The sequence below is a fragment of the Caretta caretta genome, chromosome 3 (assembly GCF_965140235.1).
Source record: "Caretta caretta isolate rCarCar2 chromosome 3, rCarCar1.hap1, whole genome shotgun sequence".
Lineage (NCBI taxonomy): Eukaryota > Metazoa > Chordata > Testudines > Cheloniidae > Caretta > Caretta caretta.
Genome location: NC_134208.1, coordinates 51,256,525 through 51,271,922, shown reverse-complemented (window position 1 = coordinate 51,271,922; position 15,398 = coordinate 51,256,525). Strand labels below are relative to the sequence as shown.

At 40.8% G+C, this 15,398-nt stretch overlaps 1 protein-coding gene across 4 annotated transcripts in view; it reads right to left on the bottom strand.

Annotated features, from left to right (window-relative positions):
* The window catches only part of PHF3 (PHD finger protein 3), a 77,932-nt gene that overhangs the window by 50,930 nt on the left and 11,604 nt on the right, over window positions 1-15,398 (bottom strand). For 2 of the 4 annotated variants that reach the window (XM_048845186.2, XM_048845187.2), the window contains exons 2-3: window positions 8,913-9,181; window positions 13-174 (exon numbers count right to left, since the gene is read on the bottom strand). In XM_048845186.2, the coding sequence (XP_048701143.2) occupies window positions 13-174; window positions 8,913-9,156 (406 nt within the window). In that variant the 5' untranslated portion in view covers window positions 9,157-9,181. Of the gene's footprint in view, window positions 1-12; window positions 175-762; window positions 919-8,912; window positions 9,182-15,398 lie in introns of all 4 variants that reach the window. The other 2 variants (XM_048845190.2, XM_048845189.2) reach the window with 2 other exon arrangements.

The following is a 15,398-nucleotide window of genomic DNA, read 5'->3' as shown; positions in this document are numbered from 1 at the left end:
TTGAATGATCACCTTGTGCCATTAAACGTGGTGATTTTCTTGGTGACTTGAGTGAAGTGTCATCCAATTGGTCCCTTAAATTCCTGTTGGGTAAAATTACGTCATCTTCATCAATGGTATCGTTACCACTTTCTTTAACTCCTTCTTCATCCATAATATCATCAAGACCAATAACTGAAAAAAATAAAAACAAAAAAGAGCCTAAAACTTAAAAGTATCTAGTTATAAGAGGTTGGGAAGGGTGGGGGCCAGAAAAGGCGGAAGGCCAGATTTAAAAAAAGGGGGAGGGGGGCGCGGGAGGGGCATGTGAGAACGAACAAAACTGAAAAATGAGGACGCGAGATAGAAAATTCTCATATGAGGCAGTTTCAGTGTAGAAAAAGCTATAACCCAAAGCTTATAATTTCTGAGAAGGTCCTTGTCAAAGAGTCATGCCACTTTCAGAGGACTCATTTATTTTATTTTATTTAAAAACAAAAAATGGGAAGGTACCCAACCCTTACAGAATCAGCTGTCCCTTGCTGTCCATTCCCACCTAAGTGAAAAAAAGGAGAACAGTAGAAAGAGCTGATCCAAAAATGCAGAAAGTTTAAGCCACATTGTTGTTCTAGGGGGACAGTTTTTAAATTTTAAATTCCCAATCACATGTATCTCCATCTGAGAGTCGCTAATGCCACTAGGAAGAGCACTGAGCACAGCATGCACTAGTCTTCCAGCCAGAGACTGAGAACATAGTCTGTCACATTCCTAGCCTCCACTAACCTGAGAAGGATCCCAGAGGTTGCTTCTGAATATAGGTTTCCTAAGAGGCAGTCAAGCCACTGTACCAGCCACTCTCCTCACTTTCTCTAAGTATGGTTCTGCAATGGTAGCCTCTCCTATCCCAAGATCCTATGTGTGATTAATGAATCCTGGTCCCTGTGGGATGCGAAATCTGTGAGATCAATCCAAGTGATTTTGCAGAACAAGTAGTAGGGTTTGACAAATACAGCACAGACTCCAGACAACTGATACAACTGCCTGAACAGTAGAAAGCTATCGAGAAGTATTTCAAGGCAAACTAATTTATATGACAAATAGGATCTTAAAAAAATTCTGCTAAATGGTTAAAAATGGTTATTTGAAACTGTGACGTAACACAATATATTTGTCTTGAAAATCAGAGAAAGCAGTTGTTACAGGGACTTAAACAACCATTAAAATTTTTAGACTGTCCCATCAAAAAGTATCAACTGTCTTTTTTCAACTCTACGTTTTTGCAATATTCTCAAGAAAAACATTGTTAATGAAGTCTGCGAAAGTTGTTCAGTGTTGAGTATTCTCTTAAGATACTCCAAATGTAAAAGGGATAAACTGCAAGATACTGATACAGCTAACCAAACAATGGTCAATAAACAAGCTTTAACAGCAGGAGGTTCCCCACCCTCAACTTTTCGACCATGAAGGGAGAAAAATTAATGTTTTAGCTAAATATCTGACAGTTTTTATACAGCCTGATTACACAGATTAACCCTGGTACAGCGCAAAGAATAAATGTGACTCTTGAGAAGATTTACACTTGAATTTGCTATTGGAACTTAATTCTAGACAATGGATAATCAAGCCAGAATCTAGCATTAATAGTTACTAGAACCAACAGTAATTTACTTCTATTGGGTTTTATTCAGTTTGTATTTTGACAATCTTTTGACATTACATTGTATGCCTAAGATTGCTGGAAGACATGTCTTTGTGTAAATCAGTGTCAGCTTTCAACTATAAATTCACAGACCCAACAATATTTTGACTCTGTTCAGTCAAGCTTTTTTATACGCTTATGTATGCCACAAGACTGATAATGGTAGTCACATCCTGCTCATTTTAATGAATGTTATTCAAATACTTCTGCACTTGGTTTATAATAACGTACCCAATCACTTTCATATTAATCTTATATGTAAAGTATTCTCTCTCCCCCCCACGTGGAATTACATTTCCTTCCCCAGATGAGACGATGAATGAGAACTGCTTAGTCAAATAACTTCTGAAACATACTTTTGGAGTGCTTCTCAGAGCTTGCATTAAGATCCCAGGTTTCCTGATACTTGTGCTCAGGATGCATCATTTTCACAGACTTAATGCCCTTCTTATTACTACATGCATCTGATGAAGTGAGCTGTAGGTCACAAAAGCTTATGCTCAAATAAATTTGTTAGTCTCTAAGGTGCCATAAGTACTCCTTTTCTTTTTGCGGATACAGACTAACACGGCTGCTACTCTGAATACAGGCAAGGGGAAATTTTCAGCTGCTGCTGAGAGATAGTAGAGATCCCCAATTGTAGCATAAGAACTAAAACCTCTTAACACAGACTCTGTGCTGCAATTTCCATCTTATAGGGGAATCAGCACCATAGAACCTTGTTAATTTCAAAAGCCACTTGAGCTGCAATGCAACTATTTTAACTGTCTGAGACTTGATGAGGAGCATTCAACATAGATTCCTACTGGGAAAGTGATGAGAAAAAGTGGAAGAGTAGAAATGCATATTGGAAGGAAGGAAGGAAGGAAGGAAGGAAGGAAGGAAGGAAGGAAGGAAAGACAGACCTGAGAAAAGGGCAAAGATAGCAACAAGTAACAGAAATAAACTTTGGAAATATACAAAGAAAGAAAAGGCTACAGTACAGACACAAACTGTTACTAAGCAAGGCAAGAGAAGAACTAAATATGGAGAGATTAACAGAAAATAAGCAAGCAAAAGGAAGAACGTGAAAATCACTGAAGAGAATATAACACTAAAGATAAGTGGGTTATACAGGGATGGGTAATTTGAACAAAAAGGAAAGACAAGGGGAAAAAAATCTGAGTAAGATGTAAAATAGAACATACAGAAAGATGTAATACTGGCAATAAATTTAATGTTTTAAATCTCAGTAATCCAAAGTATTTTAAGAATTTTTAAAATTATAACAGTAGTGTATTCATGTCTCATATTAGTGGTTATTTGCATCATACAGATGTAACTATTTATTTTTACTTACAACTTTTTAAAAAAATCAATTTCTACAAAAGTAAAAAATTACAGCTATTATTAATTAATGGAATATTTCAAAAACCAAGACTTCCACAGTATCCTGGGGGACGGAATTACATTCAAAACTCTGAATTCAACTATAAAATGTACATATCTTCACTGGTTTATATTTTCAGTAAAATAATTCTCTCCTCCATTGTCCATTATATACAAAAAATTACTTAGCCCTGGTCTACACTGGGGGGGGGGAAGGGGCGGGAGAATGGATCTAAGTTATGCAACTTCAGCTACGTGAATAATGTAGCTGAACTCAACGTACTTTGATCGAATTACCGTGGTGTCTTCACCACAGTGAGTCGACTGCTGCCGCTCCCCCGTCGACTCTGCCTGTGCCTCTCGCAGCGCTGGAGTACAAGAGTCGACGGGAGAGCGCTCGGGGGATGATTTATTGTGTCTAGACTAGACGCGATAAATCGATCCCCGCTGGATCGATCACTGCCCACCAAGAGTGAAGACATACCCTTGACTAAGTGGAGATGGTTTACCTTTTGACACATGAGACAAGGTAATTCCAAACTGTAGTTCCAAGCCAGTTTTCCTAAGGCTGCAGCTCTCCATAGCACATTTGACTTTTTCTTATCTCAGTTTGATTTTTTTGTTGGGGGGGGGGGCGAAGAGTTGGCTGATTATTAGGAACAAAACACCATTATTGCTGCTTTATACTGTTCTTGTCTGCTGCCTCCATCTCTTAACTCATGGTAACAGCAGGAGGAAAAACATACCTAAGTGGCTCCAAGTTTAACTTCAACATATGCTATAAATGCTGCACAAGCAGCTGCACATTTTAACATTTCTACCATGTTGTATACTGTGATTTGATGCAATAGGCCATCAACATAGAAGGTGGGGGATCTAATAGGGAAAGCAGCTACGACTGTACCATGTGCAAGCCTTAGAGTTAGATGAAAGATGTGTAAATCAGGGAACCATCCATATTCAAGTGAATAAAGCTTTCATTAACTTGAAGTTATGCAAATGAAAGTGGATCTTCCCACACTAGTGTTCCATTTCTTAGAATGGTTTCCTGCAATACCAAGATGCAAGGATCTGAATTAAGATTATTCTTTAATTGATAGAGAAAAAAAATCAGTTTTCCACAGTTCTTCAAATTAAGTCACTACTTATATAATTTACACCAACAATCCAAATTCCATATATTTTATTAATTTATCCTCCACTGTTTAAAAGTATATTCGTTTAGATCAAAGAGGATCTGCCTGTCGATACACTGTAGACACACTCAATGAACAGTGCTAACAATATCCCCCAGTCAATATTGCCAAAACTGAGGAAGGAAAAAAAACTAAAAAAGAAACAAACCATTTAGATCTCAAAACATCGGGTTGGACACCTGTTCCTCTCCTTCACCCCAAAAAAGTATTAAATGAAAGATTTGCCATCTCCTTACGCTCTCAGACCAGATAATCTGAAGAGAAGGATCAAATTACCATCACTGTACAGCCAGACATTCAGAAGTAGCCAAAGTAATAATCCAGTATGGGACTTGATGGAGCACTGAATTCCCATTTAGAAAAAGCAGTTCTACATATGGAAACTGACTTCACAATTGTCAGTCATGGTAATCTGCTGTTCTGTCAAGTTTGGAAGTAGCAAACAATAAAGAACATCCTCCAACAATTTCAAGTAAAAAAGTTAAAAAATGTCAGAAGTAGAACTATTAAGCCAAATGGTACAAAGAAACTGAATGTATTACTGTATATTTTATTCTTAAAACAGAAGGCCTTCAAATGAGAGAACCACAGGAAGAACAAAAGACTATATGCCAAGGCAACATCAAATGAAGAATGTCAATTTTGTACTGCTTCATGAATGTATGATACACACATCAAAGGAACTGCCCTGAAATTTCTGTTTCGTGTTTCTCCACCCACCAAGTTGTACTCCAAAAAAAAAAAAAAAAGAGCATCTAAACCTTCAAAAGGAGGTTCAATTAAAGTTGGAAAATAGGTCAATGGTCAACTAGAGATAGAAACGCGTGCAGCAAAGCATCAAAATCCTCTATGTCCCAGAACGTAACATAAATCAAAATCAACAGAGCAGACATTTCCTCCATCATTTACTTGTTGCAAACCAAATTTTTGACAACATGGAAAGCATTTTTGTTTTGCCAAGACATGAGAAAATTTAGGGAAAGAAAACTGATTGGTTAACTGGCGGAAGCATGATCATTCAGGTTCCACGAAGTAAGCATTAGACACTTAAGATGTGGGTGAGTCAAGGAGCTCTGGTGAATGAGGTCCTGAGAGACTGGAAGTATCCATGGTAGACATACTGATATGTGCTTGGGCACTGGCTTAGTAAAGTTGGATCAGGATTACTGAAGTTAGCGCTGATGTTTCTGGCTATTCTGGATGTAAAGAGAAGAGTTGGTAATATTAATGGAGACGCAATCAAAAGAATAATAGGATGCCTTCTTCATGCCTATGGTTGTCAATACGAGAAGGAGAATTTAATTATCTTCCTGTTAGACTGAGTTATGAAGTGGCATACGTATGGAAGGAACCATCTCAATACAATCTGCTCAAAAAACATGCTTGGTTAGCTCTCATTTTCCCTCATCCAGTTTATAGTAGCTGAGCCAATCAGCAAGACTGTTGGTCTTACAGCAGGTGTATATGGCAATATGGCGCAGACCCAAATGTAGAAAATCTTTCTAGCCTCTGTTTTGGCTTTCACTTTTTTCCTGTCTTGATGGTTGAGAAAAGCCATTGTGCACTGGTCACTCTCCATTTGAATGACTACAAAGGAGACTGAGCTATGGGATGGGAGTTCAGACTGGAATCTCTCAATAATGTTAGAAATTGCTGGAATATCTATAATAAGTTTTCTCTTCAAGAGATGATGAAGTAATCATTTCTAATGGACCTCTGAAGTTCAGAGGAATTCTCAACATATGATCCAATATCCTGTATCTGGTAGTTTCAAAGCCTGATCAGAAAGTTCTGAAAGAGGCAGAAGTGGAGCATAGAGATTGTTCTACACAAACCACCATCACAATGAGCAGCAGAAGACACTGGTGTGCCGATACCTAAACGGGTGTGAGGAACTGTTCAATAAAAGGCCTAAATTTTGTTTTAATTTCTCCTCAGGCACTATTACGAGACCATGTTAATTTTGAATAGAACTCCCAGATGCAAGTGTTTCTGAGATGTGATAAGGGAACTCTTCTGATGGTCCACTATGCACTCAAAGTGCTCCCCAGGAGATTGATAGTGTAGAGCACATTGAAACCTGTCAACTTGCCTGATTTTACTTTCTCCAATAGCTAGTCCAGGTTACAGTACAGCTGCATAGCCTCTCACACAGACTACCAAATCTGCCATCAGCTACATGAACACTCATTGAATGGGGACTGGTAGAAAAACAATGCTTGGAAATGATAATGGTTGTTCCCAACTGCAACTCATAGAAACTGCTGGTGCAAGATCACCTTTAGAATATGGTAAGCCTTCCTTGAGACCGATGAAGGAAAAGCAAGACCAGATGCATATCATTATCCCATTGACTCCTCACCGCATGACAGAACTGCACCCCAAAATTTAAGGTTTAATTTATTCTTTTTTAAACAGTATGTTTCTAGCCTTTGAAAGAAAGAAAGAAATTTGAAAGAAAGAAAACCATGAAAATGTGAACGGAGTATAAACCAATGCAATTCAAGTCTGCCCACAGCATGAAACAATAGCTGTCAAAAGGGTGAATTAAATCTTTTTTTCAGTGGGATGGTAAGTTTGAAACTTAAATATGACAGTTTAAATATCAGTATTGTTAATTACCATAGCTGATCATTTTAGCAAAAACATCCAACTACTGTGCCAAAAGCCCCAACTCCTCTCCATGCAGCTGCCAAATCCTCCAGCTTTGTCCTGACAATTTCTACAAGTTGTTAAAACAAAAATATTTGAAATGCTGAGAAGTACAAGTGTAGGAACAGCACAAAATAAATTGATTTTAATATAAATAAGATCTTCTGTCCTTATTGTAGTATTCATTTTCATATTTCATTCGTTAAAAACTCCACTTATAAATCTAAAAACAGCTGTCACAGAATTTCCACTACAGTGCCACAGAATCCAGGAATGTTACTGCAGAATTTAGGTTCAGCTTGCTATGGAGTACATGGAAACATGAGCATAAGAAAACTTTGTGCGTAGGGGCTGGGGGGGAGGGTGGCGCGGCGGAAGAGAGGAGGGGACTACTACTTTGATTAGAAGAATTGAAGCCCCCATCCCTCCATCCTGAAATGAATTTTGAATACTGAAGTTTTGATGAAGTCTGGCCATATTTCTAATCTTTCTATGACTATGTTTCATTTCTGTTTCTTCAACTCTTTACAAGATAGGTATAAACAGTGTATACACGTATATACACATGGTTATGCATATTTATATGTAGAACATGTGTACCCAAGAAGATGTGCAATATTGACATATCTTAGGATAAGATTCAGCATCCGCAGCAATATCTGGAGGAAATGGAGCAGTAACTCAGATAACAGACTTGTGCATCGTCACTATTCACATAATCCAAATTTTGTCAAAGTCCATGAGCAAAAAGGGAGGATAGTGAGGATTTCATATGTCTAATGTGAAAAACAGCAAGGATTTTTTTTTGGGGGGGGGGGGGGCACTAGCTTTGTAGGTTGAGGGACTATGGGGGATTGGAGAAAAAAGAAGGATGTGAGGGAAGATATTATCTAAGGCTGTCTTTAATCATCATGAAGATGCAGTAAAGGTCAAAATATTTAGTTTTTGCTTTACTGTTCATTTCTAGAAATGCCCTTGTTGTTACTTCCCTTAATCTGTTAGCTGGAGCTATAAAACAGAAAATTAAGTTAAGATGAGAGTCTATTCTAGGTCCTGCAGTAACATAATTTTCTTCCTCACTGTGATGAGGAAATGGTTTTATGTTTTGGGGTTTGTTTTGTTTTGTTTTTTTGGGGGGGGGGTTGGAAAAAAATGATTAAAGTACTTGAACATCTGAAAATGCTGATATAATGAAATCATATCTATAGCTGAAACACTGCAAAGCACTACTGAAATTTCAGTAATGTTATCCATCTTGAGAGTATTTGTACTACACCAATCAACCATGAAATCTTTGAACTTTTAATCATAAGGATGCATAACTAGTGTGCCAGATTTACAATGAACTCAATGTAAATATTCTATCAATGCAAATTAGATTAAAAACTCGCCCAGTGGCTTTTAACAACTTTCAAAAATGTTGTAATACACCTTTCAATAACCATTAAACAATGGTATTCCTCTCTTAAACGTTGCTATGAACTGTTTCAAATTTAAATATATTCTATTACGAAGAACACTGTTAGCGATGGCAATGGATTGGTTTGAAACCAACCAAATCAGAATGCCTTGGGATCCGGTATCAACTGAGTACTAGAAAGCCTAGAAATATCAAAGTATCTCAGAGCTCTCAGGAACAGTTTGCATCATTCAAGCACTCCTACTGCTAACTCTGCATTGTTGCAATTCTGAAGGCAGCTGGCTACTTTTGCTGGTTAGGTATAGTACTTATGCAAAGCTTAATCAGTACTTTGGTCGGGGAAAAAATTACACATACTGAAGACAAGCCTAAGAAAACCCTGATCCAGACTGGACATCCCCCCCCAAAAAATACAAGTCTTCCTAGATAAGTATTACAGATGCCTTCATATGAAATAAAGAACAGCCTGTGTTTTAATGCCTGGGGCCTAAATCATAAAATAGAAGGGGAAAAACCTCAACTCATCATTTTCTACATTAGCAAAAAGGGATGGCACTAAGTATTTTAAATTGTAGTCTTAAAAAATTGTAAGATTTACCTGTTGAACAAGGCATCTGGAAATTGGGATCATTGCTATCCAAAACAGGCAAACAGAACTGGGCACTTGCAGATCCTAGCATAGGATCCTTATCGCTGAGCATGTTCTTCAGCGAATCCTCTAAGAGATTCTGACTTGTACTAAAATCCTCACAGACTTCATTCTCCAGGTTGGATCCTAGAAATAGGGCATCATCTAAGTGTTCAGTAGGAATTAAATGGTTAAATGTATCAACTATATCCATGAAGACTCCTGTGTGTCTTTCAGCCCTATAGAAAGATAAGAAAAATACCATAAGAAAATAAGCTACAAATTGTGAATAACCTAAAAAACCAATAAGCTGTTTTGGTGGTTGTGTTTTCTAAAGAATGCTTAAGATACTTTAGAATTGTAACAAATTTCTGTTTATTGCTTAGAATGGACTCCTTGGAAACCTAAAAATTTATTTATCTTTTTTCTTCCCCTCCATCAGCACATACAGACTAGGTTGTTATTGTAGGCTATCAGCACTGAAGTACAGTACTGGCATTTATATGCACATACAGTGAATTGAAACATTCTCTTTAAGAAAGTCTAGCTGGACCTCAATCAAATAAGGGAAAAAATCAAGACCAACCAAATCTGGGCCAACTGTCTTGAAGAAACATCTCTTCACCTTGAAAACTAAAGATCTGATTATCCTCAATTCCCACTGAAAATAACAGATTAGAGGGAGATCAGCAGCTAACAAGATTGGGCCCAAAACTGGAGGGAGAAGAACTACATTCTAGTCCATGCAAAAAGCTACCATGGAAGTGTACACATAGCCATATTTTTAAGATATAAAAATTCAGATATTTCACCTATTATATTCAACAGTACACTACACACAAAAAGCTCTTCGGCTGAAATTCTGGCCCCACTTAAGTCAATGAGAATTGTGTCACTGATTTCACTATTTGTTATTAACTTTAAGTTGCTATGTTGTATAAGCAAGCCCCAGTGTACTCTACTAGTAAGCTGCACCTATATTATGTGACAAGACTTGTCCTGGTGTCTGTAATACTTCTGTATGACAAATTGGAAATTCTGTTGCAGATTTAGTAATTAATAAAAAAGTGGAGTAAATAACTAAATATTTTAAATGAACAGTTAATATAATTTTACTTTTATATTGTCCTCATATTGTCAGTATGCTCCATGTTTTTGGACCAAAGACAGATAACTGCATTGTAGAAGTAGACAGGGATACAGTGAAAGCTGCTATGTACAATAGCTGGGTAGCGGAAAGTTGGCATGTTGGCACACAATAAGGTTTTCGGAGACTAAGTTTTGGCAGCTAGAAAGTAGTTGAGGCTTTTGGAAAAGGGAAGAAGATGCATATCCTCTCTTGTTCTCTCTTCACCTCATAGCCAGGATCAGAGATTACTTTTTTTAATGAAGGTAGGGGAACAAGACTGTGTGGATCTGGAGTCTTAGCTCTTTCCCAGCCCTCCATTCCAGCAACCCTTGACAGGAAGCAGCTGCTCAACCCAGTACTTACTCCTGCTTACAGCAATAGTTAAGCACATTGAACATTTCTTTTAGAACGATCAACACTGCAGTACTTAGCCATATTCACAGTTAAGGATCAATGCCACAACAAATTCAACCATGTTTTTGTAACAAGTTCATAATACTTTAATCTGACACACATACAATGTGGAATGTGTCCAAAAAACCTGCTTTTTCCCCATGATATGACTGTGTCGATCTACACTGAGTCCATACCTACCACAATCCCTGCTTTTTTCTTTGCAATCTGGGAAAATCTGGACAGTTATCTCATAGTGCCTCAGCAGAGGAAGGAGAACCCAGAGGACATGCACACAAAGAGGCACAAACACAAAGCACTCTGGATGTACTACTGACCAGAGAGCTGGGAATAAGAAAAACCAGCCAAACCAGGTACCCAGAAAGAATTAGGCAATACCAGCCCTACAATAAAAAAAAAATAAAAATCTGTGTTATAACCTGATATAGAAGTCTTGTCTATTTAGAAAATTACACAACAGTGATTTGTTAAAGTGGTGTGTCTGCACTAACCATCCTGGCTAATATTAAACAATGCTGCAATATGTCCACTTTTAGCATTCCCTATTGCTGTTCCAATTCCACAGCAGAGGCCCCAAAACAAGCATTTGAGGAAGTAGCAAATCAACTGGAGAGACGCTGTACTAAAATGTTTTTAAAATGTGAGCTGTTTAAATAAGCCTTTTGCAGTCTAGAAAAGAGAGTCTATATTTTTTCACTTTACACAGCATAGCCATTCTATTAAAGTACTTTTAAAATAAGAAAAAGCCTTATGATTGTATCCACACAGCACCTTATAAAACAAATATTGTATGCATAAAACTAAAAAAGCTCCAATAGCTCAAAATAAGAAAATAATTGGGAGTATAACATCGTGGAACACTGCTTGGAAGACTAATGAATATGCTGCTCCTGTAATACCAGCCCTTTTCATACAGTATTAGAACTGAAAAGATACAGAGCAACAGATACAGGACACAATGGTTGTGAAATCTGCCCTGAAGGTGTAACTGCAACAGAAATGCTCATGTATTATTACAAACAGTTGCGTGTGTGCGGATACAAGGTGCTCAAAAGTGTTAAGGGTTTAGAATTCACTTACAACACTGAAATCCTTCCTCTATGCCTTTTCCACACTAGAGAAGTTTTCTAAGCCCTGGTCTACACTAGTTTAGGTCGAATTTAGCAGCATTAAATCGATTTAACCCTGCACCCGTCCACACAACGAAGCCCTTTTTTTCAACTTAAAGGGCTCTTAAAATCGATTTCTTTAATCCACCCCCAACAAGGGGATTAGCACTGAAATCGGCCTTGCCTGGTTGTAGCTGGGGTACTGTGGATGCAACTAGACGGTATTGGCCTCCAGGAGCTATCCCAGAGTGCTCCATTGTGACTGCTCTGGACAGCACTCTCAACTCAGATGCACTGGCCAGGTAGACAGGAAAAGGCCCGCGAACTTTTGAATTTCATTTCCTGTTTGACCAGCGTGGCAAGCTGCAGGTGAGTGCAGAGCTCATCAGCAGAGGTGACAATGATGGAGTCCCAGAATCGTGAAAGAGCTCCAGCATGGACCGAACTGGAGGTACGGGATCTGATCGCTGTGTGGGAAGAGGAATCCATGCTATCAGAACTCCGGTCCAGTTTTCGAAATGCCAAAACATTTGTCAAAATCTCCCGGGGCATGAAGGACAGAGGCCATAACAGGGACCCGAAGCAGTGCCACGTGAAACTTAAGGAGCTGAGGCAAGCCTACCAGAAAACCAGAGAGGTGAACGGCCGCTCCGGGTCAGAGCCCAAAGCATGCCGCTTCTATGATGAGCTGCATGCCATTTTAGGGGGTTCAGCCACCACTACCCCAGCCATGTTGTTTGACTCCTTCAATGGAGATGGAGGCAACACAGAAGCAGGTTTTGGGGACGAGGAAGATGATGATGATGAGGCTGTAGATAGCTCACAGCAAGCAAGTGGAGAAACCGGTTTTCCTGACAGCAAGGAACTGTTTCTCAACCCGGACCCAGTACCCCCCGAACCCACCCAAGGCTGCCTCCCGGACCCACCAGGCAGAGAAGGGACCTCCGGTGAGTGTACCTTTTTAAATAGTATACATGGTTTAAAAGCAAGCGTGTTTAATGATTAATTTGCCCTGGCATTCGCGGCCAGTACAGCTATTAGAAAAGTCTGTTAACGTGTCCGGGGATGGAGCGGAAATCCTCCAGGGACATCTCCATAAAGCTCTCCTGGATGTACTCCCAAAGTCTTTGCAAAAGGTTCCTGGGGAGGGCAGCCTTATTCCGTCCACCATGGTAGGACACTTTACCACACCAGGCCAGTAGCACGTAGTCGAGAATCATTGCAGAACAAAGCATTGCAGTGTATGTTTGCTGGCATTCAAACAACATCCGTTCTTTATCTCTCTGTGTTATCCTCAGGAGAGTGATATCATTCATGGTCACCTGGTTGAAACAGGGTGCTTTTCTTCAGGGGACACTCAGAGGTGCCCGTTCCTGCTGGGCTGTTTGCCTGTGGCTGAACAGAAATGTTCCTCGCTGTTAGTCACGTGGTGGGGGGAGGCAAAATGCAACCTTGTAACGAAACCACATGTGCTGTGTATGTAATGTTAACAACAAGGTTTACCGTGAAAGAGTGTACCCATTGTTCTATAAAATGTGTCTTTTTAAATACCACTGTCCCTTTTTTTTTCCCCTCCACCAGCTGCACGTGTTTCAAGGATCACAGGATCTTCTCCTTCCCAAAGGCTAGCGAAGATCAGAAGGTGAAAAAAAAGCACCCGTGATGAAATGTTCTCTGAGCTCATGCTGTCCTCCCACACTGACAAAGCACAGACGAATGCGTGGAGGCAGACAATGTCAGAGTGCAGGAAAGCACAAAATGACCAGGAGGAGAGGTGGAGGGCTGAAGCTGATAGGTGGCGGCAGTGTGATGAGAGGAGGCAGGATTCAATGCTGAGGCTTCTGGAGGATCAAACTAATATGCTCTAGCATATGGCTGAGCTGCAGGAAAGGCAGCAGGAGCACAGACCGCCACTACACCCCTGTGTAACCAACCGCCCTCCTCCCCAAGTTCCATAGCCTCCTCACCCAGACACCCAAGAACGCGGTGGGGGGACTCCAGCCACCCAGCCACTCCACCCCAGAGAATTGCCCAAGCAACAGAAGGCTGGCATTCAATAAGTTTTAAAGTTGTAAACTTTTAAAGTGCTGTGTGGCCTTGTCCTTCCCTCCTCCACCACCCCTCCCGGGCTATCTTAGCAGTTATCCCCCTATTTGTGTGATGAATAAATAAAGAATGGATGAATGTGAAGCAACCATGACTTTATTGCCTCTGCAAGCGGTGATCGAAGGGAGGCGGGGAGGGTGGTTAGCTTACAGGGAAGTACAGTGAACCAAAGGGGGCGGGGGATGCGTTTCATCAAGGAGAAACAAACAGAACTTTCACACCATAGCCTGGCCAGTCATGAAACTGGTTTTCAAAACTTCTCCGATGCATACCGTGTCCTCCTGTGCTCTTCTAACCGCCCTGGTGTCTGGCTGCGCGTAACCAGCCGCCAGGTGATTTGCCTCAACTCGCCGGCTTAGTGCTCCGGTGCCAAGATAGGGATATGGGTTCCGTCTATGGCCCCACCACAGTTAGGGAATCCATTGCAGCAAAGCCATCCACTATGACCTGCACATTTCCCAGGGTCACTACCCTTGATATATCAGCGGATCTTTGATTGTGTTGGCAACTTGCATCACAGCAGCCCCCACAGTAGATTTGCCCACTCCAAAATGATTCCCGACTGACCGGTAGCTGTCTGGTGTTGCAAGCTTTCACAGGGCTATTGCCACTCACTTCTCAACTGTGAGGGCTGCTCTCATCTTGGTATTCTTGCGCCTCAGGGCAGGGGAAAGCAAGTCACAAAGTTCCATGAAAGTGCCCTTACGCATGCGAAAGTTTCACAGCCACTGGGAATCGTCCCAGACCTGCAACACTATGCGGTCCCACCAGTCTGTGCTTGTTTCCCGGGCCCAGAATCGCCGTTCCACGGCATGAACCTGCCCCATTAGCACCATGATGCCCACATTGCCAGGGCCTGTGCTTTGAGAGAAGTCTGTGTCCATGTCCTCATCACTCTCGTCACCGTGCTGACGTCGCCTATTCGCCTGGTTTTGCTTTGCCAGGTTCTGGTGCTGCATATACTGCTGGATAATGTGTGTGGTGTTTAATATGCTCCTAATTGCCGAAGTGATCTGAGCTGGCTCCACGATTGTCGTGGTATGGCGTCTGCACAGAAAAAAGGCACAGAACAATTGTCTGTTGTTGCTCTGACGGAGGGAGGGTGACTGACGACATGGCTTACAGGGTTGGCTTACAGGGAATTAAAATCAACAAAGGGGGTGGGTTTACATCAAGGAAAAACAAAAACAACTGTCACACAGAATGGCCCCCTCAAGGATTGAACTCAAAACCCTGGGTTTAGCAGGGCAATGCTCAACCCACTGAGCTATCCCTCCCCCCGGTATTTCAGGCAGGACTGAATCTCCATCAAACTTTTGAAGGTGCCCCTGTCAGACCCCACTGAAACGATTGTCGACTGTTGATTTCACGGGGAGGGGGAGGGGCGAGTAAATGAATACAAAACAAAACTGGTGTATTCCTTGTTTTGATCCACTCCATCTATCTTTTACATCTTTGGCTGGCAGCAGACGGTGCAGTAGGACTGCTAGCCATCCTCATCTCCTGGCTGCTCGGCAGAAGATGGTGCAATACGACTATTAGCTACCCTCATCTCCTGCCTGCTTGCCAGAAGACGGTGCAATAGGACTGCCGGCAGGACTAAAGAGAATGACCTGGTCGAGTCACTCCTATTTTAGTCCCTGTGCCCATGTCTGCCCAGGTGCTCCTGATCAACCTTACCGAGGTGGCCAAGAGCAC